General features: G+C 53.8%; 1 protein-coding gene across 1 annotated transcript in view; it reads left to right on the forward strand.

Annotated features, from left to right (window-relative positions):
* Window positions 1–720: 720 nt before the first annotated feature.
* The window catches only part of LOC134390259 (immunoglobulin-like and fibronectin type III domain-containing protein 1), a 37,555-nt gene continuing 12,067 nt past the window's right edge, over window positions 721–26,208 (forward strand). Inside the window, 19 exon segments of the mRNA XM_063113474.1 lie at window positions 721–828; window positions 4,143–4,268; window positions 6,195–6,315; window positions 6,550–6,595; window positions 7,164–7,341; window positions 8,338–8,451; window positions 9,982–10,150; window positions 11,341–11,613; window positions 12,360–12,411; window positions 17,540–17,655; window positions 18,125–18,249; window positions 18,908–19,049; window positions 19,395–19,742; window positions 20,333–20,632; window positions 21,171–21,344; window positions 22,395–22,523; window positions 24,151–24,453; window positions 25,413–25,477; window positions 25,479–25,502. Coding sequence (XP_062969544.1) covers window positions 721–828; window positions 4,143–4,268; window positions 6,195–6,315; window positions 6,550–6,595; window positions 7,164–7,341; window positions 8,338–8,451; window positions 9,982–10,150; window positions 11,341–11,613; window positions 12,360–12,411; window positions 17,540–17,655; window positions 18,125–18,249; window positions 18,908–19,049; window positions 19,395–19,742; window positions 20,333–20,632; window positions 21,171–21,344; window positions 22,395–22,523; window positions 24,151–24,453; window positions 25,413–25,477; window positions 25,479–25,502 — 2,913 coding nt within the window.

Raw genomic sequence — 26,208 nt, forward strand, 5'->3', positions numbered from 1 at the left:
TTAGGACTGTCATTACCATCGTCTGACTCTGTATTGAATGTATCACTAGGCACCATGCTAACAATCCATCGAATCCTCACGACGACCATAGGAGGGAGTTACTATCGTTAGCTCCATTTTGTAGATGAAATGCAAGGTATTAGAGGCCAATTGTTAAGATCACTTACAGCTGGGATGGGAACATCCAGGTCTATCTAATGCTCTAAGCCCATTTTTCCCCCTGGGTGGAGGCGCAAGCGTGAGGGCAGGTGGCTGACTCACCCTCTCGGCGTCCTCCTGCCCTGTGGAGAAGGCGGTCAGACTCCCCTGCAGCTGTTGGATCTGTCTTTCCCGGGAGTCCAGGCAGGTCCGCAGATGTTGACACTCTCCTGGAATGACAGAGGTCAAGATGGAACCCAAAGGACTCCCCTGAAGGCCTGCCAAGGCACCAGGTTGAGGGAGGAAGGCTGCCCAGATCCACACCTGCTTTCTGTCGGGCTTCCTGACGAGCATCGTCCAGGGCTTTCTCCATCTCTCCATTTTCGGACTTGACGATTTCACTGGTCCGAATCTGAGCCTTTGGGAGAAAAGCCAGACAGGTGGTGAGAGAGGGACAGAAAGGTTCTCTAGGGCATGTGAGGGATGCCATAGAGTCCACTCACCTGCAGTTGTTCCTGCAGGGACTGCACTTGCTGATGCCTCCTCTCCTGCTGTAGGAAGAGGAAAGAAGCATCTCTTACCATGGAGGCAGAGATGCAACAGCCAGGGATGGGCCCCAGGAATGTCACCAATGGCCCAGGACAGGCCCACCAGGGAGACCAGGTCCTCGGGGATCCTGTGGGGCTGAGGGTGGGGCGCAGGGGGAGCCTTCTCCAGGTTGGGAGTGGGCAGGACAAGCCTGCGGCCTCTCCATCTCAGTCTGTCCCCAAACCCATCAGAGATGGAAGGAGCGAACAAAGAAACCATGTTCCTCTTTCCACTTCATCCAGTTCCCTGGTGCCAGATTTTCCATGTGGAGAGTCATGGGAAGGTGACTGAGGTTGTCCCCTCAGCTCCAGTCCCCAGACTGGGAAGTGGTGGGGCCAGGAATGGATTTTCAAGGAAAAGCTCTCAGACCCTATGGGGATGCAAATGGAAAAACTGTCCTTGAACTCCCAAGGAAAGAGAATTGGGGTGTTTGTTGGTTTTAACTCACAGCTACAGAGCTGAACATCTAAATCCTCATTCTCTTTCCATGACAACCACAGAAACCTCTAGAAATGAAGGCTGAGAAAGGAAAGACTACCCTTCTCCCAGCTTGTGATTCACAAGGGTGCATGTATTCACCATGAACCACACAGTAAGGACAGGGACTGATCTTAATAGCAGGGATCCAGGAATGAAAAGGACAGGCAAGATCCCTGTCTCCCTGATGTCTCGTGTGTGCCTAGAAATCTTTCATTCTTAGAGCTGAAAGGGACCTTTGACACCCTCTAATTCTATCTCAGGACACTCAAGCCCAGGCAGGAGAGGTGGCTTGTTCAAAACCAAAGACAAAGCAAAGCAGGAACTAAGTCAGGGTGGGAACACAGGGCTCCTGACAACCGTCAGCCTAGTGTTTCCAGCAGGGGGACAGCCCAGAGCCCATGCGGCAAGGACTCAAACAGGGGTGTCTGGAGAAAACAGAGTGGACAGGCAGGTCAGCAACAGAAAGAGCCATGTTGCATGGTCTGGGTTCCCTCCTGCTGAGAACTAGGCCAGCCAGCACCCCATTCTCCCCTGGCACAGGAACCCCAGCCCCTTTTCTTCAGAGCCCCAACGGGAAATTGGAGCCCAGCATTGGCAGCGTGGAACCGGGGGACCCCACTGGACTCTTACCAATTCCTGCACCACACTCGTTAGATAATTTTTTACTGCATAGGTGGAGTCCAGGGCTGCCTCCAGGACTAGGCACCGGCTCTGCAGCACATGAAGAGAGGAGGAGTTGGAGGAGGGTAGGGGGAGAGGTAGAGAGAGCGATCATGAGGGGTGGTGTCTGCACCTGTTTCAGTTGGCAGCGGGGCCCCCAGCCCCCAGCATGGGAGGTGGTTGGGGGGGCTGGCCTGGAAGGCACTTACCTCCAGCTCCTTAATATAAGTTGAAGTCCTCAAGGCCTCCCCACCGATGGATGACGGGGGCTAGAAGAGATGAGAGCACACATGGAGATGCTCTGCCCCTCAATGGCTAAGCCCTCTGCTGTCCTTTCTTCCTAACCTGGACCAGGCCCTCCTCCTGTAGCCTCTCTGTGCCCACTTCTCAAGGTCTCACTTCCCCATCGTCCCTTCCCTCCCGAGCAGCTCTTATCCTGCACATTTTTTTTTTTTTTTTTTGGTGGTGGCCAGTACAGGGATGGAGCCCTGGGCCCTGGTGTTATCAACATCATCCTGTGCTTTCCTGCAGCAGGATCCAATGAGACAGCCAATCTCATGGTCCATCTTTGTGTGCACAGCTTCAAGGGAGAAGCTCAGAGAAGAGTCCGATGTCATATCCCTAGCAGAGGGAGACGTAGCATTCAAACCCAGACTTCTTACCCAGTCCCTGACACTTCTTCCACGATCGTTACCATTACCCCCTACTGCTCCTGGAGCCCCCTGTTCCCAGGAGCCTGATCAGCCAAGGCTCACCTCCTGAGGTGACTGGCAATCCCCAGTGGTGGGCTGGGGCCTACTGCCAGTTTTGATGGTTTTTTCTGCAGCGGTATCAGCTAGCCTCTTTTTCCGCTGGTATTCTCTTAACTGTTGAAAGGAAAAGCAGTAATATTCAGGAGATGTGTAAGCCCCTATATTTGTCCCCTACTTTACAGTTTTTACAAAATATTCTTACTCGTACCATCTGATTTAATGCCACCAGCAACCCTATAAGGTGTTGTAATGATCACCGAATGGCTGAAGAAATGGACCGATAGCATGATTAGAAAAAGGCAATAATGGAATTGAACTTCAGTCTTCTGGGGCTTTGTCATGAATCAGCAGCTCCCAGGGGGCCAAATACAAATCAGACATCGGGGCCCTCCCTCACAGAGCTTTGAGAGCTGCACCCCAGCACTTCTCAAACGTTTATGTCAATGGGTAATAATGGCAGAAGTCATGAGGGCATGCCCCTAGGGATCTGGGGACCTAACAAAAAGAGGACAACCCAAGCATCATTTCAGAGAGAAGTCCATTATGATCTTACAAATCCAGGCGAATGTCACCCCTATGTACATTAAGAGGTTTCTTCTCTCTCAAAACAATCAAGCAAATCTGATGCTTCAGAAAGAGGCCCCCTGTGAGGCCTGTGGCACCCCAGATTGACATGATCTGGGCAAGATTCATGCTGTGAAGTTCAGTTGCCCAGGATTTATCCCACAGAAGATAAGCACATCTCCCTCCAGAGAGTAGTGACTGAAAGGCGCTCTGGTCCCATAATCCTAGGGAATTCTAAGGTGACATCCAGACTCAGAAATAAACTGACAAGTGTCTCTAGAGAGTAGAAACCCAGGAAAAAACCGAACCAAACCCGTTCTCCCAATGGTCACGCAGAGATATTGTCAACATTTTGAGCTCACTGGTGAAGTGCAGGCTTTTTAGGTAGGCAATGTCTAAGTAAAGGGGGCGAGGGAGCCAGAAACCTCCCAGGCAGCAATGACAGTTCCTGAGGGATTGTGACACTTCCCAGGGGTATTGGGACAGTTTGGAATGGGATTGTGAGGTGACTACATTCCACTCCTTCCTACCAATGCCACAGTCACTGCAACACTGTGGGGAAGGGGAGCCCAGAGCCAGGACCGAGGTCCTCGGAGACAGGAACCCAGGGGACCCAGGGAGCCCAGGAAGGTCTGGTTTGGGGTGGCAGGAGGCCAGGGCAGACTCCAGGTGGGGAGCCCTGGAAGTAAATTTACAGGCCAAAGTCACCAGAGGACAGCTGGCAAGGGCAGGGTCTGGGCAGCTGAGGGGGCAGGGATGGCAGAGAAGACTTTGGTGGGTGGAGTCAAGAGGCACAGAGGGGCAATCTCCATGTGCCTCAGAAGTGACACCGAGTCCTGCCCCTGTCCCACTATAGGAGGGGTCTCGGGCTGGCTGCAGGGCTGCGACCCAGCATGTTATACCTTCTTCTTGGCCCTAGCCAATTTCTCCTGTCGGATTTCCTCCGACATTTCGGGGCAGGGAAAAGGAAAGGGATACCGCCGCCTCATCGCCATCCGAGCACTGGATATCACTCCTTTCAGCTCAGGCGCGGATCAGCGACTGAGCCAGAGCAGCTGGGAGCAGCCTGTGCTAGGCAACAGGGGAGTGGGCGTGGCCTCAGTGCTCACAGCCCATTGGCGGATGAGAAAGATGGAAGGAATGGGGGCGTGGCCAGAACCCAGGGAAGGGTGGAGTCACAATGATACCCGGCCCCGCCCACCCCAGGGAGGGGCCCCCTGGGGGAAAGGGGCGGGGCTCTCACTTGGTGCCCATGCAGCTTCTGTGTGACCCTTCAGGGTGGTCGTCACAGAATCTGAGGCACCTGGCAGAGCAGAGAGGCCGTTCTCCAGCCCCCGCCCTGGACCCTTCTGTGCCAGTTCACCCCTGACCTGGGGCCTCAGGCCCCAGGGCTCAGGAGGTGGGCGAGGAATGGACAGCATGGAAAAGTGTGTCACTTCACAGTCCCTTTCCAGACTCCTCGCAGCTCTGCCCCAGACTTTCTCATCCCAGAAACCGCCTCCAAAGACCCCCGTCCAGTCCTCCAGAGGCTTCTCCACTCGCCTCCTTCCTCAAGGGTGTCTTCAGTGATCCCGGGAGCGTAGCTGTCCCCTCTCAGCCGGGTCCCATCGAGGTCACTCCTGCTTGCCAGATGCTCCTCCCCTCACACCCCACGGCGCCCCCTTCCCCCCAGCATGCGCTCTGGGTCCCATCAGCCTTTCCCCCTGGGCTCCTCAAGACCAAACTGGGGTGGGGGCTAAAACTGTAAAACTCTCAGAAGAACACATAAGTGTCAGTCTTCAGGATCTTAGGTTAGGCAATGGTTTTCTAGGCATGACATCAAAAGCACAAGCAATGAAAGAAAAAATGGATAAACTGAACATCATCAAAATTTAAAAAATGTCATCGAGAAAGTGAAAAGTAAACTGAAAGAAAGATAGTGAAAATGAAACCACAGAAATGGAGAAAACTTTTACAAGTCATACATCTTCTAAGGAGCTTGTATCCAGAATCTATATCTCAAACTATCACAACTTGATCATAAAAAGATAAGTATCTCATTTTTAAGAATTGGCAAAAAATCTGAACACACAGTTCTCTACAGAAAATATACAAATGCCCAATAAGCACATCAAAAGGTGCTTGACATCAGTAGTCGCCAGAGAAATGCACATCAAATCCACAATGAGAGATCACTTCACATCCACTACCTCGGCTATAGTCACAGAGATGCATAAAAATGGTGTGGTAAGGACACCGAGAGATTAAAGCCCTCACACACAGCTGGGAAAACTGGACAGTGGCGCAACCGCTCTGGAAACAGCCTGAAAGTTCCTCAAATGATTCAGTGCGGAGTTACCGTAGGATCCAGGCATTCCACTTCTAGGTATATGCCAAGAGAAATAAAACTACGCATCCACACAAAACCTTGAATTGAAATGGTCACAGCAGCATTATTCCCCGTAGCCCAAAGGTAGAACTAGCCAAGTGTCCGTGAAGGGATGAATGAATAAACAAAAGGTGGGATATGTATGTAAATGCACACGATGCAGTCAGCAGAAGCATCGGAGTGCTGGCACATGCTACAGCTACGCGCGAACCTTGAAAACATTCTGCTAAGTGAGAGAGGCCGGTCACAAAGGACCTCGTCATGGATGATCCCCGGTTTACTAAACGTCCAAAATGGCTGCCTAGGGTTGGAGGGGTGGAGTAATTGGGGATGAGGGCTAAGGGCTCTCGTTTTGGAGTCATGAAAGAGTTCTACAATTGCTGTGATGATTGCAGCTTGTCGTGATTGCCAGTGGCCACTTCTCTCACTTATGCCACCTCCCTGGCCCCTGTGGGCACATGAGGGGGCCTCCCCTGCATGAGATGATACTCAGTTTGCTTCCCCTCGGTCATGCTGAGGCTCTGGGGTATCAAAGCTTATGACGGACAGAACCTCCACCCTGCTCCATCCCTCTTCCTGGGGTGCTACCATGCCTTAGAGGAACGTGGGGAGGACAGGGCTCTGGAGGTCAGTGAGTTTCCCAGGAAGACCATCAATGTGTCTTGCCTCTCTCCCTGCCTGTCCATGTCAACTCCCTCCTCTTCTCCCTGGATGGTCCTGTTGGCTTTCGGAATAACCGGGAGAGGCACAATGAACCCCAGGAGGGTAGGTGGACTTGTCAGAATTCTCCTTGGAGCTTTTGCGGGATAAGCTACTCCTTGCCTGGTGTTCCCTGGGTCACCTGGTCATGCACCCATGCACACCTTGTGGGTCTTAACCAGTCTGCAGGAGAGCCCCTTTTGTAAGCTTGTTTGTCAGCCATGCACCACACAGAAAAGCCCTGCAGTAGCCCCTGGCATCCCACCTGGGATGGGGGCCTCATTTCTGCTCCTTTTCTAGACCTCGGGAAGGAGGTGATGGACTTCCGGATGATGCTGAAAAAGAGGTGGGTCCAGACTTGTCCATGCGGGATTTTGGAGGCTCCCATGGTACCTACCCCTTGCTATTTCCCTAAGCAAGCTGAGCTCAGCCCTTGCCTCCACCCTGCAACACAGGCAGGGGCTAGACTGCCGGTAGCAGGTGGGGAATGGAGAGAGCACTGAACTGGGAATTCTGGATCCAGCTCTGCCACTTTAAGGCTCTGTATTCTTGAGTTTGCATCTTTCCTCTCTTGATCCTGATTTCCTTATTTGCAAAATAGAGTGGTCCACTAGAACGTGATTTAAAACAATTTTTTAAAGCAAAAGAACAATTTAACTCCTTCCCCCGCCCACTGCCATGTCATTTTATTCAGAAATCTATGATACAAGTTGTTAGGAGAAAAGTTTATCCTAAAACCTGGAGCTGTGGGATGAGGGTCTCCCTGTCAGTCCCAACAGTGGTCAGTCCCAGAGATTCCAGTCTCTGTCTATTTCTTCAAGTGCAGACAGGGCAGCTCTTCAGGACTCCTCAGGGCACCAGGTGGCCAACACCTGGGGCTCCTCTGGCCTTTGACCTGCTGGCTCCTTTCCCAGGGCCCTGCCTCCAGCCCCTCCAAAAAAGATTGACCTTGAGCAGGTGTGGCAGTTGCTGATGACAGCAGACCAGAAGGACTACGAGCGGATCTGCATGAAGTATGGCATTGTCGACTTCTGGGGCATGCTGCGCAAGCTGCAGGAGATGAAGAAGGAGAGGGAGGACAAGATGGCGCAGGTACCTTTGCCCTGCTTGCACCCCTCACACCTGGAGCTCAGGCACCTCACAGGGCCTCACACCTGGAGCTGGGCTTAGAGACAAGTCATGGGAAACCAGGTATGGCCAAGGGACCACCTCCATCTAGCCCTGCAGTGGGGTGTTCAGCTAAGGACCCAGGCTTCTATGTTGGTGCCCTGGCTTTGAAACCTGGTTCTGATACTTACTGAACTGTGGGGCTTTGGGAAAGGTAGGGCCTCTGTGTCTTGGTTTTCTCATCCATAAAATGGGGATTATAGTCCTACCTAACTCACAGGGTTATTGAGAGGATGAATGAGAGAATGTACTTAAAACACTTAGCCTAGTGCCTGACAGATAGTAAGGGCTTAATGTCAGCTGTTATCGTCGTCGTCGTCGTCACCACCACCAGACGCGGAGTACCTGTCTTATTTCTAAAGGCTTCCAGAGAAGGTAATGGCACAGTTTCCATTAGCAGTCTGATTCCAGCTTCTTATAAGCTGTATAGGAAGTTCTTTTCTTAACTATAGTGTAAGTCTCAATTTTCTTCTGGAAATGGAAAACAACTAGTTTTTATTATCCTGAACATGGTATTTCATTATCTTGAAGGTGGTTCCTAAAACCTCCCACCTTGAGTCTCAGCTTTCTTTCCTCTAAGCTTTTTTATCTGCTTTAACTCAGGACTCAGCACAGAGCATGGCATACAGTACGTGCTCAGCTAACATTTATTAGATGGAAAAATAGATGAATGGAAAAGACTTGCTGTGTTCTTGGAGCACCTGGACACCTGGGATCCTTTCCTGGTTGCGTTCCTGACCTGAACTCTCATGTTGGAGAATTTCCTTCCTTGTGGGGCTTGTGTCTCCCCACCTGTAAAACAGGGAAATGCATGCTCACTTGGGACATTGTGGGCTTAAGGCAGTATCAGGGCCTAGAAAGGGTTAGTGTCCTGAAGAAAGAGGTCCGAGAGCTCCCCTGATGGGTTTGTCTTGTCTTCAGTACATTAGCATCATCTCCAACTTGAGACACATCAGGGTCACCAAGGAGGGGACTGCAATGTTTGACTTGGAGCTGCATCTCAAGAATTCGGGGAGCAAGATTTACCTGTATAAGGTGAGTCTGGAGGGGCATGGGTGCGCGGAAGGACCTGGCAGGAATGCTACAGGTCCTGGGGAGAAAACTCTGGGCCCCCTGGGTCCCCTTGTGGGAACAACCAGAGTACACAGGTGTGAGCCCCTCATCCCGTGCAGTTCTCGTTGGAGTCAGGTCAAACCATGGTGAAGACAGTCTGCAGGGACTCTTACTTCTCCTTTAACAACCAGGCTCGCCAGCTGGGCCTGTGACTCGGAAAACTGTGTCCAACAGCACAGCGTGGGGGTAAAAAGAGGGCACCGAGAAAGTGCATCCCCTTCCATCTGAGCCCTCTGTCCAGTAGCTTGACATGTCTTTCCATAGGCTCCAGGATTAATTACCTGTCAACCAGGTGGGAGCAGGGACAGTGTGCGTATGTGGGCTGGGGGGGTCACAGCAGAGCCTAGCACTAGTTCTGCAGCCAAACTCATCCCGGTCCCATCACTTACAAGCTGTGTGACCTCAGACAAGATACTTAGCTTCCCTGTGCTTCAGTTTCCTCATCTGCAAAATGGGATAACAGAGGACCTGTCTCATGGAAATGTTAAATGAGATAACACAAGATTTGCCCCTCCCTGACTCCTCTGCTCAGTCCTGCTACTCTTCCCCGTGCTATTCTGTTCCTGTTACCCTAGCCTCAGCCTTGCTCCTTTGCTGCAGCCGCTCCCTTTGCCTGGCACGCTCTTTCCCAATGTCCACACGGCTAATTCCCTCACCACAAGGCGGTGAGCCTTCTCTGACCACCCTGTGCAATTCTGCTTCGTTCCCCCAGCCCCATCCTGACACTCCTGAACCCTTTACCCTCCACCTCCTTTTCCCCCCCTAGTTCTATTTCTTACATAAATTATTACTTATGATGTTTGTTATTTGTCTGTCTCCCCATAGGATTTTCCCTAAAGGAAGGAATCTTTGTTTTATTTATTGATGTGTCCCAAGTACCTAAAACAGTTCCTGGCACACAGTGGGCACCTGATGAGTGTTAGCTTTTGTCAATATTCAGCAAGTCACAAATGTACTGATGATCAGTTAAAGTGGGTGTGTATATAGATTATTGGGTTCTGTAGAGCCTTAAGGATATCTGATGGTATTCTCTGAAAGCTCACCTTGGTGAGTAACCAGCTGGGGTCCCTGGGCCACTGGTGTTGTCCCTGCCTCCCCTGCTAACCTAGCAGGGCTGCTGAGGTAGTAACTCTACTCATAGCCTGAGCTGGAATCTCAGCAATCTCAGGCGCCTCTTTGCATAACACTTGTGGAGGTTTTACTCCATGCCAAGAGTCTTGTGAATGTGTCAGGGCATGTATTTCCCTCCACTTCACAATCCCTGTCTCCACACTGTCCAGGCCCTGCTCTCCACTATATGCTCTCCATCCCCGTTATGATTCCAGGAATATTTGTCTGGTGCCTGGGCCAATGGAAGCAAACTGCTAGTTTAAGCCAGAATGGATTTGGGGCAGGAGGCTCTGGGGACCCAGTGAGTCCCTGCACTTCCCCCTCTTCCTTTTCTGGTCTCAGGATGGTGAGATGATCCCCTATGGCCATGACAACGAGACCAAGCACTGCCTGCGGCGGCTGGGGAAACGCTACCACTTCCAGATCCGGGACCTGCGGCCTGAGGATGCTGGCATCTACCAGGTCAAGGTGGAGGATGCTGTAGTCTTCTCCACAGAACTGGAGGCCAGCGGTGAGTGGTCTTCACTGCAGAAGGCTGAGTGGGGGAGATCTGTTAGGAGTGGGGTTCATGTCAGTGCCATGTGTGTGTATGTGTTGGGGGGGGTGGGTAAATGTGACATGGCTCCCATTGCAAAAATAACTGTGCAGAGAGATACACACCAGATGGGTAAAGTGTGATGCTCTCTGTTTTCCAAAGGCCTTGGTCCAAGTTCTGCCTTCTTTTGGTGCTGACCTGGGCTCCACTGAGTTACAGTCACAGACATAGAACATAGATGTCCTGTCCCTGCTCACAGACCTTCTGTGCAGCAACCAATTATTTTCAGATCAGATCCAAACTGATTTCACAGCTCCTAACCACACCCTCACTCCTTTCTGATGCATGTCCTCAGCTCCCACAACTCCCTAGCAAGAATTGCCACCTGGATTAGGCACGCTTGTGTCCTGTACAGACTTCTTCCTTCCCTGCTTCCTGGGCCCCCTCCCCATCTAGAAACTTCCCTTCTTCCCTCATCAAACTCTGTCCCACACCCTTGAGTACCTGTGTCCACATCACCCCCAGAGCACCTGACAGCTTAAGGAGCTCTTGGAAGGACAAAGAGGGGCCTGGGGGAAGGAAGTTTTGGCAGATATATCACAAAGAACATGGCTGAGTCAAGGTTGAGGAGGAGAGAAGGGAGTGATGTGTCCTAGCAGACTTGGGGAGCCCAGGTACGGCTTTGAAAATCCTGAAAACAATGTGGTATAGGGAAATGACCATGGGCTTTGGAGTCAGCCAGACCTGGGTGTGAATCCTGGCTGGGACCCCTCTCAGCTGCATGAGACTAGGGCAAGTCATTTAACTTTTTAAGTTTCAGTTTCCTTGCCTGTAAAAAGGAAGTAATGACACCTATCTCAGAGATAGTCATAAAGACTAATAAGCCGATATACATAAAGCACTGGCTCTCAGCGTACTGGTTTCCTTGGGTTTAGAATTATAGAATTCCAGAGCTGAAAATAGCCTCACTGATCATAACCTAATTATAACCCCTCACTGTGTGGGGAAGACTGATGCCTTGGGTAAGGAGAGGGCCTGTCCAAGGTGACACAGAGAGTTTGTGGCTGAGCTGGTCTGAACCTGGATTTCTGAGCTCCCAGCTATACTGCATCGAGTCACCAGTGTCGTGCCTTCCAGCTGACATCCCCTTTCCTGTTCCCCCGCAGCCATCCCCCCCAGTGTGGTGGTCCCGCTGGCCGAAGCCCACTGTGAGGAGGAGGGTGAGGCGGTCTTTGAATGTACTCTCTCCAACCCCTGCCCCAATGCTGTCTGGCATTTCCAGCACCGGCCGCTCCGGCCCAGTGAGAGACATGAAGTGTTTATGTCCCCCGATGGGCTGACCCACCGGCTGGTGGTGAGGGAGGCCCGTTTCTCAGATATGGGCCTCTACTCGCTGAGCACTGGGCTGCACGCCTCCAGCGCCTGGCTGGTGGTTGAAGGTAAGCGGTTCATGCCTCTGTCCCTGCCTCCACCAAGGCAAGACCTCGGAGTCAAGAGGTATGAGGAAGGCCTGCGGACAGTCATTTGCTGTGCAATGACCCCCTCACTCAGAGAGACTGAGGACGGCTTGTAGACCTGTTCCTGACCCACAGCTGTGCAGACTCTACAGGCCAGCCCGGCCCTCAGCTATATCTGCCCTGGGGTCTCTGGGAAGTGCTTAGAGACACAGATCCATGATGGCCTTTGCGTCCTGGACAGGGCATGGGACAGTGGCCCAGATTCAGTGTGGATGAGATGCCTCTGGGCCAGACCAGAGAACACCCTTAAACCCTCCTGGGGATTGGCATTTGGGTTCAAGATGACCCCAGGAAACTTTAAATTGGACATATGTAATGCAGGTGTTAGGGCAAGTTGATCTTTTAAAAACCACACAATGGCTTGTGGTATTTTGATAAGCAAAAGACTTTAGGTGTATGTATTTTCACTAAAATACTCATGAGCCACATACCAGGATGACCTTTGGGTAGGACTGGGGGAAGTGGTGATGGGATTTATTCCCAATATGCTGGAACATCCTGGCTTCCTTCCCAGATGCTCAGCTTGCTTCTCTGTGGGGAAACTGAGGGTCAGGCAAAGCATGTGGGATCAGGCAGCTGCTCCAGCCTGGCTTAACTGGGGTTTTGATCTTTTCTCTTGTTTCTCCATGGGGGCATTGACCTCCCACATAAATAATACCTCACTGAAGCTGGGAAGGATAAAAGCCTTCAGACTGCAAGTTTGGACCACCAGCCACGGGCGCATGGAGCCTCAGAAGCAGAAGACTCTGGGAGCATCAGTCGTGAGGGAGGGAAACCCAGAGAGCAGGGCTTTATGAGACACTCCCTCGAGGGGGCTGGGCTGGCTTCTGGGCTCCAGCTCACAGCTGGCCCAGACAGGGGTGGCCTTGGCAGGCATGGCTCCTCCTCCATAGGAGATGAAGAAGCAGCTGACCCAGCCTGGGGCCCTGAGCAGGAGAGAAAGGCCTTTCTAGAAGCAGAGGGAGGCAGAGGCACTCCTGGGGAAAATCAGCCCCACAGAGGGGGAGGCTGGGGTGCAAGCCTTCCAGAGAAGTCCCATCTACAGGGAAAGGGCCCAGAACCAGGACTGGTCCTCACAGAGAGACAACAGCAAGATCACGGCAGGGACAGCGATGGTGGTAGATGCTGGGGGACAGCAGGAGGCTGGGAGGCTGGGTCCAGTGGGCCTCAGGTTGGAGGACCGGGGAGCAGCAGAGAAGGAAAGGATCACAGTGAAGGCCACAGACGTCAACTGGATAGGCATGGCCAGGAACAGCTCTGGGATGCTCAGCTGGGGCCTGGGATAGGAAAGAGGGCCCTGCGGGGACCCCAGTCTGGTCGTGGGTCTTGGCTGAAAGGGGAAGAGAAGGAGAACATTCCTCAGGGTCATAATTTGGATGAGGTGGAAGGAGGGGACAGTCTGAGTAGGGAAAGGGAGAGAAGAGCAGCAAGGGCAGTGTGGGGTAGCAGGGCTGGCCTGGGGGGAGCTGGAGATAGCAGTAGGGTAGGAAGTTCTGACACCCTGGAGTTTCCTGGAGGAAGAGGTTCTAGCTCCAAGGCAGGCGTGGGCCCTGAGTCCTGGGACTCTCAGGGAGGTAGAGATACTGATCACGGGGAAGCCAGGGGCTACAGGGGGCCGGGAGAGTATGTAGGACAGACATCTGGAGGAAAGGACTTCCAGGAATCACCAATATCCAGAAAATTTCTCCAGGGCGGTGGAAGGTCTGGGGCCAAAGCTGAGGGCTCACTGCAGGAGGCAGATGACCAAGAGCTGAGGGGGTCTGTGGTTGTGGGAAGAGGCTGTAAAACAGGCCCTGGAGGCCCAGGAGGTCCCAGGGACTGGGAAAGCAGCTTACAGGAGCTCAGGGGAAGGGATGGCCAGGAGACAGCTGGGGCCTTGGGCAGGGCAAGGGATAGTTCCAGAAGCTACCAGTCTTCCCAGGACTGGACAGAGGGCCAGAGGGGAGCAGGGGGGCCCAGCAGAACACAGTCTGAGAGCACAGGTCCTAGGGGTGACACATGGTCCAGCCTCAGAAAAACAGGGGCCCACCATGCGCCTGAAGTGCTGGGGTCCAGTGGAGGGAAAGGGGGTGTGGCTGGTGCCCAGGTGGCTGGGCCGACAGAATCTGGTCAGGGAGTGGATGCCAGAAGCCACAGTCTAATTGGGTCTCTAGAGCTGAATGCTCAGGGCTCTGGGAGGACACGAGGAGACACAGAAGGATTAAGAGGTCCTGGGGCAACAGAGTCTGAACCAGATTTCTGGAATGGGTTGGGGAACTCTGGAGAAAAAGGACCCAGAGGAGACATGGGCCATAAGGATGGCTTAGGAGGTCTGGGGAGGATGAAGTCTAGGTATGGAGATGGCTTAAATTATTCCCGGGAAAAAGGTCCTGAAAAAAGGGCTGGTTATAGTGATGGCTCAGGGGTGCCAGGAGAAACGGGCTCTGGTCATTGTGCTGGTAGAGTCACCTCTAGGGCACCTGTGGAAACAGAGTCTGAGAAAGGGGGTACTTACAGGCATGGCTCAGGGGTGCCTGGGGGAATGCAGTCTGGAAACAAAGATGGTTATGGGCCTGCAGGAAGGGGGCCTGGAGCTACCAGTCTCAAGAATGGCTCAGGTGTGCCTGATGGAGGGCCCGTGGGTGAAGCTGGGAATTGGGAATTATCCAGAGGCCAGGGGGAAATGGGCCCTGGGGGAGGGCATCATTCTGATGATGACCTAGGTAGTCCTGGGACAGTGGGGTTTGCAGGTAGAGGTGGCCTCAAGTCCTCTAGAACAGTGGAAACTGCTGGGGAGGAACATGTGGAAGCAGGAGCAGGCGGCTCTGGAAGAATAAAGCCTTGGGGTCAGACGGGAGATTACGGGGGCTTCCGCGCTTCAGGGGCGCTGGGGGCCTTTGGAGAAAGAGGCTATGAAGATGGCTCTGGGCATCCAGGAACCATGGAGCCTGGGTGTCTGAGGGCAGAAGGCATAGTGGGGGATGGGGATGGGACCAGGTACCTTGGTGCCAGGGCATCCGCAGCTGGAACTGGGCATTGGGACAATGCCAGGCACCCGGAGGCACTAGCTCCTCATGCTGGGGCTGGCTCTGGGAGCCAGTGGGCTTATGGGTCTGGCAATGTGCTGGGTCATGAGGATGGGTCACAAATGCCAGGGCCTCAGGGAACTGGGGGCAGAACAGCTTATGGAGGAGGGTCGAGGGATCTTGGGCCTGGGGGAGTGGAGCCAGGGAGTAAGGCTGGCTGTAGAGATGGTTCAGGGGGCCTCAGAGGGATGGGGTCAGCGGAGGGGGCAGGTTATAGGAGTGGCGTCGGGGGTTCTGGGGAAATGGGGTCAGTGGACGGGGCAGGTTATAGGAGTGGCGTCGGGGGTTCTGGGGAAATGGGGTCAGTGGACGGGGCATGTTATAGGAGTGGCGTCGGGGGTTCTGGGGAAATGGGGTCAGTGGACGGGGCATGTTATAGGAGTGGCGTCGGGGGTTCTGGGGAAATGGGGTCAGTGGATGGGGCATGTTATAGGAGTGGCGTCGGGGGTTCTGGGGAAATGGGGTCAGTGGAGGGGGCAGGTTATAGGAGTGGCGTCGGAGGTTCTGGGGAAATGAGGTCTGCAGACGGGGCAGGTTATAGGAGTGGCATTGGGGGTTCTGGGGGAATGGGGTCTGCGGACGGGGCAGGCTATAGGAGTGGCGTTGGAGGTTCTGGGAAATTGGGGTCAGACAGGGCAGGTTATAGGAGTGGCGTCGGGGGGTCTGGGGAAATGGGGTCAGTGGACAGGGCATGTTATAGGAGTGGCGTTGGGGGTTCTGGGGAAATGGGGTCAGCGAACGGGGCAGGTTATAGGAGTGGCGTCGGGGGTTCTGTGGAAATGGGGTCAGCAGACGGGGCAGGCTATAAGAGTGGCGTCGGGGGTTCTGGGGAAATGGGGTCAGCAGACGGGGCAGGTTATAGGAGTGGCGTCGGGGGTTCTGTGGAAATGGGGTCAGTGGATGGAGCAGATTATAAGATAGGTTTGGGGGCTCCTGAAGGGGTGAGTTCAGGGAGCAAGCCAGATTATAGCGATGGTTTAGGGGGTTCTGGAAAAATCAGGTCAGGGGGTGAGGCTGGTTATAGGAACATTTTAGGGAGTTCTGGGAGAGTTCTGTTAGGAAGTGAGGCAGGTTATAGGGATGGTCTGGAGGATTCTGGGGGCACATTGCCATTGAATAAGGCAGGTTATAAGGATGGCTTGGGGGGGCCTGGGGGAATGGAGTCAGGGAGTGGGGTCAATTATAGTGGAGTCTCGGGAGGGACTGGTGAAATGAGGCCAGAGGATGAGATGGGCTATGGAGATGGTTCAGGGAGGTTTGGAGCTCCAGGCTCACTGGCTGGAGCAGGACATGAGGCTGGACCCAGAGGCCATGCAGCCATGCGGCACAGGCCAGGATACTGGGTAGCATCAGAGGGTAGTAGAAACTCTGAGGATCATCCAGAGAGGGGCAGAGGGAAGGGGCTTGTGGATGCAGCAGGTCCTGGGGTGGGCTCTGGGATGGCCAGAATGCTTGGCAGTGCAGACAGCATAGCACATAGGGACAGCCCCAGGGGCCCAGGGATGTTGGGGACTCAGGGAGGACCACAGACTCTCTCAGATGGGCGGGATTCCACAACTGGTCTTGGGGGCTATGAAACCTTGGGGATCCCTGAGGCCTTGGGGGCTGTTGGCTGCAAGGGAATATCAAGCATCAGAGAGTGGCAAGATGGTTCTGGAATCCCAGGGTCTTCTACTGACAGACGGGCTTTCACGGGAGAGGGTGGGTCTGCAGACCAAGTAGGGGGTATGGGGATTTCTGGGTTTCTTGATGGTAAGGAGGCAGTGGAGGGTGAGATCTGGGAAGGGACAGCTGCTCTGGAGTCTGGACACGAAGGGGACTTCTGGAAAGTAGGCCCAAGGACAGCAAACAGGGGCAGAGTTGCTCGCCAGAAGGGGTTGGCTCCTCAGGGACATGGGCACACGCTGCTGGGAGGCAGAAGAATTCAGGGAGCAGGTTCAGGGAGCTCGGCAGGGACAGACCAGGTTCTGGACAGCAGCTCCATGCCTGGTGGAAGGAGCAAATCAATGTCAGGGTCAGGGCCTGCCGATGGGCGAGGGGTGAGTAATGCTTGGGCTCCAGGCCGGGAAGACCATGGGGTTTGGCCATGACACCATCGGTGATGTGCACCAACCCCCAGGCTCCAAGGATTCCAGTTCTCTGCAGGAGAAAGATATCACTTCCAGTGGGACCCATGAAGGGCCAGGGGGCTCTAGGGGCAGGAAAGGTACATCAGGCCAAGAGGTGGCTGGTGGATGTCAAGGTTCAGGCCTCGGAAGGGACAGATCTGGTGGCCCAGAGGACGCAGGAGTCCTGGGCAAAGGGAATTCCACTGAGTGGAGGAATGGACTCACCCCTACTGGGGAGTCAGGACCTCGGGGGGCCTGGAATGGCTTAGATAGTCCCTTTGGCAGAAAAGGCTCTGGAGACAGATCTGGAGGGAGCCAGGGCTTGGGCCTTCAGCTAGGCAAAGGACAGAGAGGGGGCAGGGGTTCCCTCAGAAAGCAAGAATCATTCTGGAAGCAGGGGTCCCTGGAGGCTGAGAATGGCAAGGCCCAGGGTTCTGGGGCCCTAAGCGAGTATGAGAGGTGGGAAGCAGAAGGGTCTGGTGGGTCAGATGGGAGGCCTGGTCCACTCAGGAGTAGGTCTCAAGCACAGGCAGGGGATGAGTTTGGAGTAGCAAAGAGAAGGGGAGTGGTTGAGGCCAGAGGCCTGGGACAGTCACCCAGACATGAGAACAGAGGGTGCCTGGGGGCAACTCCGAGTGAAGACCAGAGCAGGGAGCCCCCAAGTCATCTCAGCAGCAGGAGAGGTGGCAAAGAGGGCAGGTCAGACGTCCATGGCGAGGGGAGGGATGTCACCCAGAGTCCCAGATCCAGATCCAAGCCTGGTACCAGCAGTTTCTCCAAGGAGGCCCGAGGTAGGTATTTCTCAGCTGGGCGGGCTCCTATGGGGTAGAACCAAGGGGGATCTCCCTGGACACTGACATGCCCGTGTTGGTCCCAATTCTGCCTCCAGCCCAGGAGTTTGTCCCTGCCAGCACCCCCATTTTCAGGAACCCCTTTCAAATTCAGGAAGCAACCTCTTCCTCGTGCAAGTAGGATCCACGCTGCGTGAGGCTCAGAGGTTTCCTGAGCATCTGGTCTTGAAACTCTATGTCCAAATTACCAGAGTTGTTGGCTTAACTCTTACCTAGACCTCCCACTGTGTCACTTGGGGGGGCCCTTCATCTGCTTTGCACCCCAGATCTCCTGTACCAGCCTAGGTCCTGCTGAGAAAAATAGGAGCTTGGGTTTGCTGGCACCAGCTGAGCCCAGTTGGCAGGACACTGAAGTGCAGGCCATGGCCTTGGAGGCTAGGTCTTGAGGACTCCCTGTGTGTCTCTCCAGGCCCCATAGACCACTTCTCCCAGGGCCTGGCTGACATGGAGGTACAGCAGGGGGAGGCCGTCACGCTCTCCTGTATCCTCACCAGTGACCTGGGACCCGGCACCTGGTTTAAGGATGGAGTCAAGGTACTGCCCCTCAGCCCTTCTCTTTACCAGGGGGAGGGATGGGTAAAGCCGAGAGAAGCAGAGGGTAGAGGCTGTGCAAGAAAAGATGTTTCACTTTTCGGTTTACTAACATACCCACCCTGGGAGAAGTCGAAGTAGCCAACAACTTGGTGTGTTTAAGACAAAATTGAACTTTTTGAATGGGTGTGTATCCTACTCACTCCTCTCTCTACACGCCCGTTCTTCCACCATCCAAAGGCCTCGTACAGATGCCGCCTTGCCATCCCAGCACATGGGACCTCTCGTCTCTCTGCAGAGCCCCTCTGTCCTCCATCACCTCTCAGGAGGTGATGCGTTACAGTGACAGGGCAGTGGCGTCAGCTGGATCAGGCCTGAGGTACCAGCTCTGCCACTACCAGTTATGTGACCTTGGGCAAGAGGCTGAGCATTCTGGTTTCCTTATCTATAAAATGGGACTAATAATAGCACCTGCTTCATGGGGTTGTTGTGACAATTAAGTAAGGCACTAAGCATGGAGAGCATTAGCTCATGCCTGGTGCAGGATAAGCATCAATTCACGCAGCTGTTATGGTTCCAGTAGAGGGCTCTGGTTAACTCACACGGAGGAGCCAGGGTGGGGGTGGGGGTGACCATCTCTTGCTATGGCCCTTGTCTCCAGCTCACCACCCAGGATGGAGTCATCTTTGAGCAAGATGGTCTCATGCACAAACTCCTCATCACCCACGTGCAGGGAACCCAGGCTGGGAAGTACACCTTTGTAGCCAGCAACCAGCAGAGTGAGGCCACCCTGACGGTCCATGGTGAGGCCCTGCCCTGTCCCAGTCTCTTTGCAACAGGTGATATCTCCACTTCTAAACACCTGAATTTGTGGTGAGTCTGCACACAGTGTCTAATCTCATCCTCAGTCTGAGAAGATGCTTTAAAAAGCCAACCCACACCCTCCCTATTCCAGCACATGATCTTGTCTGGAAGTCCTTGGTGAGGTCTAACCCCAGTCCCTCCTGCTGCAGATGTAGCCCATTCCCCTTTTTAGTGCTCATGAGGTGGGGCAGCCCAAACTCCCTTCTCTGGGTCCTTCTTTCTGCACTTCCCAGGGGACCAATACCCTGGTCTTCTTTGACTTCCTTGCCCTGTTTTATCCCCAGATCCCCCCACCATTGCTCCAGATGTGACAGAGAAACTGAGAGAGCCACTGGTGGTCAAGGCTGGGAAGCCGGTGACAATGAAGATCCCCTTCCAGAGCCGCCACCCTGTTCAAGCAGTCTGGAGGAAGGACGGGGCCGAGGTGGTGGGCGGCAGCAGCGGCAGCAGCGGCAGCGGCAGCGGCAGCAGCAGCAGCAGCAGCAGCAGCAATGGGCCACAGGTGGCCCTGGGGGACAGCTACACACGGCTGTGCCTCCCCAGCGCGGGCAGGAAGGATGGTGGCCAGTACAGCGTGACGCTGAGGAGTGAGGGAGGCTCTGTGCAGGCTGAGCTCACCCTGCAAGTCATAGGTGCAGCCCCAGCCTTCTTTCTCCCCAACCAAGGCCTGGGGGCCCCCAGGGTTCTGGGCTCTCCCTGCCAGTAAGGGCAGGTCCAAGTGTGGTCTCTGCTGGCTCTGACCCTCATCTGCATGCTGCTTCAGAGGCAAACCTATCTCCACCGATCTGCTCTCTCTTCCTCAGACTGGTTAGGAAGAAGCAGTTTAGACAGACAAAGGGCTGTATGCCTCCTGGGGGAGGAAATGGTTGTGCTTCTCAGAGCCCTGACATACTGGGCCCTAGGAAGCTGCTGAGGTGGCCCCAGCCTCGAGCGGTGCCAATATCCAGAGGGCCAAGGAGGCACCCACACCAGCCACTGAATGGCAGGGCTGGGTGCAGGGCTGCTGTGTTCCAAGGCACACCCCTGGGTGTGTGTGTGTTGGGGGATGGAGACCAGGACACCTGGCTGTGTCAGGGAATGTGTGACCTTTGGGTGATGCCCAAGGCTCTCTGGGCAGTCCACTCCATTGCAGCCTTATCTGCAGATGAGGGGGGAGACCAGCATCGCTCTCCATCAGCTCCTCTGACCCCCTCTCTTCCTGCCCCTTTCGGTGGGTCTGCAGATAAGCCTCAGCCCCCTCAGGGCCCCCTGGAGGTGCACGATTGCCACAGGGCTGGTGTCTGTCTCCACTGGCAGCCCCCGAGGGACGACGGGGGCCGTGCTGTAGAGCACTACATGGTGGAGAGGCGGCAGGCTGGCAGAAGCACTTGGCTGAAAGTGGGCGAGTCCCCCACAGACAGCACCACCTTCACCGACACCCACGTGGAGCAGGGCAAGAAGTATGCCTTCCGCGTGCGCGCTGTGACTGCAGAGGGAGCTGGGGAGGCCCTGGAGTCTGAGGAGGTGCTGGTGGCTCCTGAGGGTGAGAGAAAAGGCTGGGGATGAGGTGGGGGCACTGCCAGGCTCCCCACTGTGCCCAGAGGATGGGCAGGTCTGTCCCAAAGGCTGGAGGACTCCATCCTGTGCCTGGAGGTCTTGAGGCACTTGTAGAGCACTATGAGACTCCCAATCTCAGCTGCATTTGGGGTCTGGAAGCCCAATCAGGAAATGAGGTTGATGGGGTCTCTGGGAGTGAGAGGGTGGGCAAGCAAAGCTCACTGTCTAAGGCCTTCTCTACCAGATGCCCCAGGTCTGGGGCCTCCTATCAGGGAACTCGAGGCTGAGGGGCCTCAGACTGGCTCTAGACTCCAAGGCCACAGTGCCTTCTCTGTCCCATCACCCCTGGCCCTGAACAACCCAAACAATGTCCCACAGCAGTCTGGCTCAGCCCTCCAAACTCTGCAGGAAAGGACAGAGTGTGGCCCTGTCCCAGATGTCCCATGCCTCCTACCCTCAGGACCTCCCCATGAGCTGGTATCTTTCCTCGGCCTCTGACTGACCAGTACATTCTCTCTCCCCAGCTCTCCCTGGGCCACCTTCCACCCCAGCCATCCTGTCGGCCTCCAGCCGGGGCATCACATTAACATGGACGGCACCTCGGGGCCCTGGCAGTGCCCACATCCTGGGCTACCTGATTGAGAAGCGCAAGAAGGGGAGCAACACCTGGATAGCAGTGAACGAGCAGCCCGTGCCTGGTGAGCCTGAGCAGGTCCTCGTCCTTGTCCTGGCTTCCCTCCTGGCTCCAGCATCCTTTGGCTTTATCAGTCCAGATTGATTCAATGTAGTGACTCTTACTAACCCTGAGCGGCTTTGTCCCCTAAGAGGCATTTGGCATTGTCTGGAGACCCTTTTCATTGTCACAGTTGGGTGGTGCATGGATGCTACTGGCCCCTGGTGTAAAGATGGCAGGAATGCTGTTAATACACAGAGCAGAGCCCGAAGAATTATCTGGCAAGGAATATCAATATTGCTGAGGTTGAGAAGCCCTGGTTTATTAGAAGTCCCGCTGGGAGCCAGAGATGAGACTGTTAGCTCTGACCCCTCTATATCTGGCATTGACCTTGGGCAGCTCACTTCCTCTCTAGATCTCAGTTTCCGCATCCATAAAGTGCAGAGAAGTGTTCCCTGCTTCACTAAGTAGTTTTTTAAGAAACTAACTGCTTTCTGAGGTCAGAAAGAACTTGGAAAAGACAGAGGGTTGGATTTTACCTTTTAAAGAGAAACTCTTTTTCAAAGAGTTTTGCAAGACAACCCTTTGCATTTCTGTGTTCTACATGTATGCTGTGGAAGCCAAGGTTTGTGGAGGAAGGAACAGGCTCAGAACAGGTTGTCAGGAGACCTGGTTTCTGGTCGTTGCTGTGCTACTTACAACTCTCTCAGGGCCTCAGTTTCCTCATCTCTGGAAAGAGGGAGATGAACTAAGGCATCCTTCCAACTTCACAACTGAGTGATTCTGCTTTATGTGAATAAGACAATAACTCTCTAAGGCAGAGAGAACCAGAGAAATTAAGGCACTTGCCCAAAACTACCCAGCAAGTTAGTGGCAGAACCAGACAGGGATTTAGGCCCCCCCCCCCCGAGAAGTGCTCTTTTCACCTCAGAGAGTCACTCCTGGCTGACTGGGTTGGCGGAGGGATGTGTTAGGACCCCGGGCTTGGTCTTCTCCAGAACTTGGACGCACTGAGCTATCTCTCCATCACCTGGTCCCCTCAGGGTGGGACTAATGGGTCATGGGCTATTCACAGATAGGAGGTGGACCGTGGTGGACTTGCGGCAGGGCTGTCAGTATGAGTTCCGGGTCACGGCTATGACTCCCTCAGGACCCGGAGAACCTGGTCCCCCATCAGATGCTGTCTTTGCTCGGGACCCCATGAGTAAGTAGAGCATCGACCCAGGATGGGGGAGGCAGTGGTGAGCATGGGACAGCTCTGAAGCTGGGCAGGTCAGGACAGGAGGCCACAGGTCAGGGGCAGTCCTGAAAGAAAGGGCCAGGAGAGCTGGAAGATAAGGGTCAAAAGGCCAGTTGGGTGAGGCATATCTTAGGGGCCCTAAATTGAGGTCAAACAGGCCCAGAGCCAGGCAGTGGGGATTAGAAGACTCCTTCCCAAAATCACTTCATTCAGTCATTGGCCTGGTCAGGTCAGTCCCCAAGCTGGCCCACCTGTCCCAATCTTTTTTTTTTTTTTTTTTAAGATGACTGGTAAGGGGATCTTAACCCTTGACTTGGTGTTGTCAGCACCACGCTCACCCAGTGAGCGAACCGGCCATCCCTATGTAGGATCCGAACCCGTGGCCTTGGTGTTATCAGCACCGCACTCTCCCAAGTGAGCCACGGGCCGGGCCTCACCTGTCCCAATCTTATAACCATCCAGTCACCCCACAGGGCCTGGCACACTGTAGGTGGTCAGGCTGTTCAATGATTCCAGTAAGAATAGAACTGTCTACAAGTTTAATTGTTCAAGGGCATCTAAGTTTTAGTCCTTTCTAGGGCAGAGGGTGAAGTGGAGGGATGGGGAGCAAACTGGCTTAGGCACTGTATTCCTTGCAAGTGGATCAAACTTGTCCTATGTTTTCTCTTATCAGTGATGGGGAGTGGAGACAGCAGGTGGGATAAGCAGTGTCTGATAGTAGCCATAGTAACGACTACATTTCCTAGATTCTTGCTGCTGAGCAAGGTCCACTGACTGGCATCGTCTACTGGGAACTTATTAGAAATGCAGAATCTCAGGCCTCACCCTAGACTACTGAGGCAGGATCTGTATTTTTTAACAAAATCCCCAGGTGATTTTTATACAAATTAAAGTTTGAGAAGCACTGCTCTAGATCAGATGTTTTCCAACTTTATTGTGTATTTAGAAATACCTGGGGAGCCCTTACAAACCCTGATGCCCAGGCTGTACCCCCAGACTAATTAAATCAGACTCTCTGGGGGTGGCATCGAGGTACCAGTATTTTTAAGCTTCCCAGGTGATTCCAACATGTGTCTAGGCTTGAGAGCCAGAGCCCTAGACTGTTGCGTGATTTCCAAGCCCTTTCACATGCACGGTGCCTTTTGCTTGTTCCCAAACCCCCAAGGGTAGGTAGGGCTGTTATTATCGTTCCCATTTAATACGTGAAGAACAAGCTGCACTAAGTGTCCAAAAGGCAGAGTCTTGATCAAGAGCTTAGAGTTCAGAGTAAACAAAGAATTCTAGTCTTCGAGGATAATGGAGCCCAAGAGGTCATCAACTAAAGTATCAGTTTTCAGGAATTATGGAAGGATATTTAGGCAGGTGGTGAATGAGTGGGATGAGCTGGGGAGGCTTCCTGGAGGAGGTGGCCTGGCATCTGTGGGCATAACTGAGGCAAGGTGCTAGATAGAGCAAGGATTTGGTTCCAGGCAGGCGCTTCAGGAAGTCCTAGAGGCAGAATCACTAAGTGAAGGCTAATGAATACCCACCCTGAGTGGCCTCCCTCAGCAGAGGGCGGTGCCATTCTGACATTCCCATGGTGCCTGGCCAGGACCCCCTGGGCCTGTGCGGGATCTCCGAGTCACAGACACATCGCACACCAGCATCACCCTGAGCTGGGCGGGGCCAGATGCCCAAGATGGGGACGAAGCCCAAGGATATGTGGTGGAGCTGTGTGGCTCAGACAGTCTGCAATGGAACCCGTGCCATGCGGGCACAGTGCCAGTCACCACCTACACAGCCAAGGGGCTTCGGCCCCAAGCGGGCTACTTCGTGCGGGTGACAGCAGTTAACGACGGGGACCGTGGTGAGCCCACTGCCCTGGACACATTAGTGCAAGCCATGCCTGTCACTGGTGAGTGCCACCTCCTCCCCCTGCCCCTGAGCCCTGCAGACCCTTTCTGAGAGGGGCCCTGGAGCAGCAGCCATGCACTTGCTGAGCCAGGATCCCCTTCTCCACTTTCATGAAGTAACATTTATTGAGCACCTACTATGTGCTAGGCACTAGGCTAGGCAGGCGCTTTTTAGAAATGTTTTCTCATTACAGCTCTTAACAACGCTACAAGGTTAATGTTTTTATGCCAAATTATAGAAGAAAACTAAGGTCCAAGGTGCTTTGCCCAAGGCTTCATCACAGGTAGGTGATGGAGCCAGAATTTAAAGCAGGTGACTCCAAAGTCAGTGATCTCTCCAGGATTCCTCGCTGCTTCCCAGGCAGGGCCTGAGAAGGCATAAGGGCAGCTCAGCTCAGGAGGTTTATCTTCAGAATGGAACATGCCCCAGCTCCTCACCGTCAAAAGCAGGATTGTCTTTCCCTTTGGGCTTTAATCACTAGAAGCACTGACCTGTCTTTGACTCAAGCTGACACTGGACCATCCCAACTGACCCTAGTTTTCACTGTGACAATGAGAGAAACAGGTACAGTGAAAGGCACACAGCACCTGGAGTCCAGAATCCTAGAATCTTGTCCCTAACTCAGTTATTTCCTGTCTCAGATGGTGGTTATCTCATCTGCAAAACAAGACTTGGATTGTTTTTCATGTCCTCTGTTCCAGCCTAAACCTAACCCTAACCCTCTCCCTGTGGCTTCCCTTTCTCAGCTCCTGTCCCTCTAGCATCTCCCCACCAGCTCCTGGGACATTCCCCACAGGATTCGCCTGGCAACTCCCCTTCAGTTCCTTTAGAGCCCCCGGTCCTTGGGATCTCAGCATCCATTAGACTGGCCCAGCCTTCCCCTCCAGCCCTGCCTTGTTGGTGACCTGGGGCTGGGGCCCAACGGCTGCGGGAGGTGACGAGCTATCTTGTGTGTTCCAGTCTGTCCCAAGTTCCTCATGGACTCCAGCACAAAGGACTCGCTGATGGTCCGGGTGGGGGACACCTATTCGCGTGCCTGTCTCCTTTGAAGTGAGTGTACCTGGTGGGATGTTGGGAGGGGAGCCCAGAGCAGCCAAGGGAGCCAGACCGGTGGTTCTTTTTCTTCCCTGCTCCTTTTTGGCCCCAGTCTATGACCTGGGATTGTGTTGGAAAGCAGGCCACACGTGAGGAAGGAGGGGGGTCCTCCTGGAAGGCGCAGCCCTCACCTGGCCACCTGGTGCCCATTCTGCTCTGTCTACAAGTCCCTCTAGTCGTAGATTTTGGTACTACACCTCCAAGCTAGGGCTCCCGCTTTTCTCCACCTCTCCTTAGTCTGGGAATTTGGGGGGCTGCTCTGTGGATAATCCCCTTTGACTTCTGAATGTACTTTTGTGCAAGCACATGACCTGCATTTGACTCAGGATGATTCTGCACCAACATTAACATACCTGACTCAGTTTGTACCATGTAACAGTAGTGTGGTGGTTAAAAGCACAAATTGCCTGGGTTCAAATTCTGCTGTCATCACCCACTAGCTGTTTGACTTTGGACTAGCATCTTAAACTCTGTGTGTTTCAACTTCCTTGTCTGTCAAATGGGGATAATAATAGTAAGCTATCTCAAAGGGTCGTTCTAAGGATTCAAGGAATTTATACACCAAAAGCACATAAAGAGTGCCTGGCACATGTCAAGCACCCAGCATGTGTTGTTGTTGCTATTATTATTATGACTGTCAAAATCTGCATCGCCATCTAGG

Source organism: Cynocephalus volans, chromosome 11, assembly GCF_027409185.1.
Source record: "Cynocephalus volans isolate mCynVol1 chromosome 11, mCynVol1.pri, whole genome shotgun sequence".
In the NCBI taxonomy this organism is placed as follows: Eukaryota; Metazoa; Chordata; class Mammalia; order Dermoptera; family Cynocephalidae; genus Cynocephalus; species Cynocephalus volans.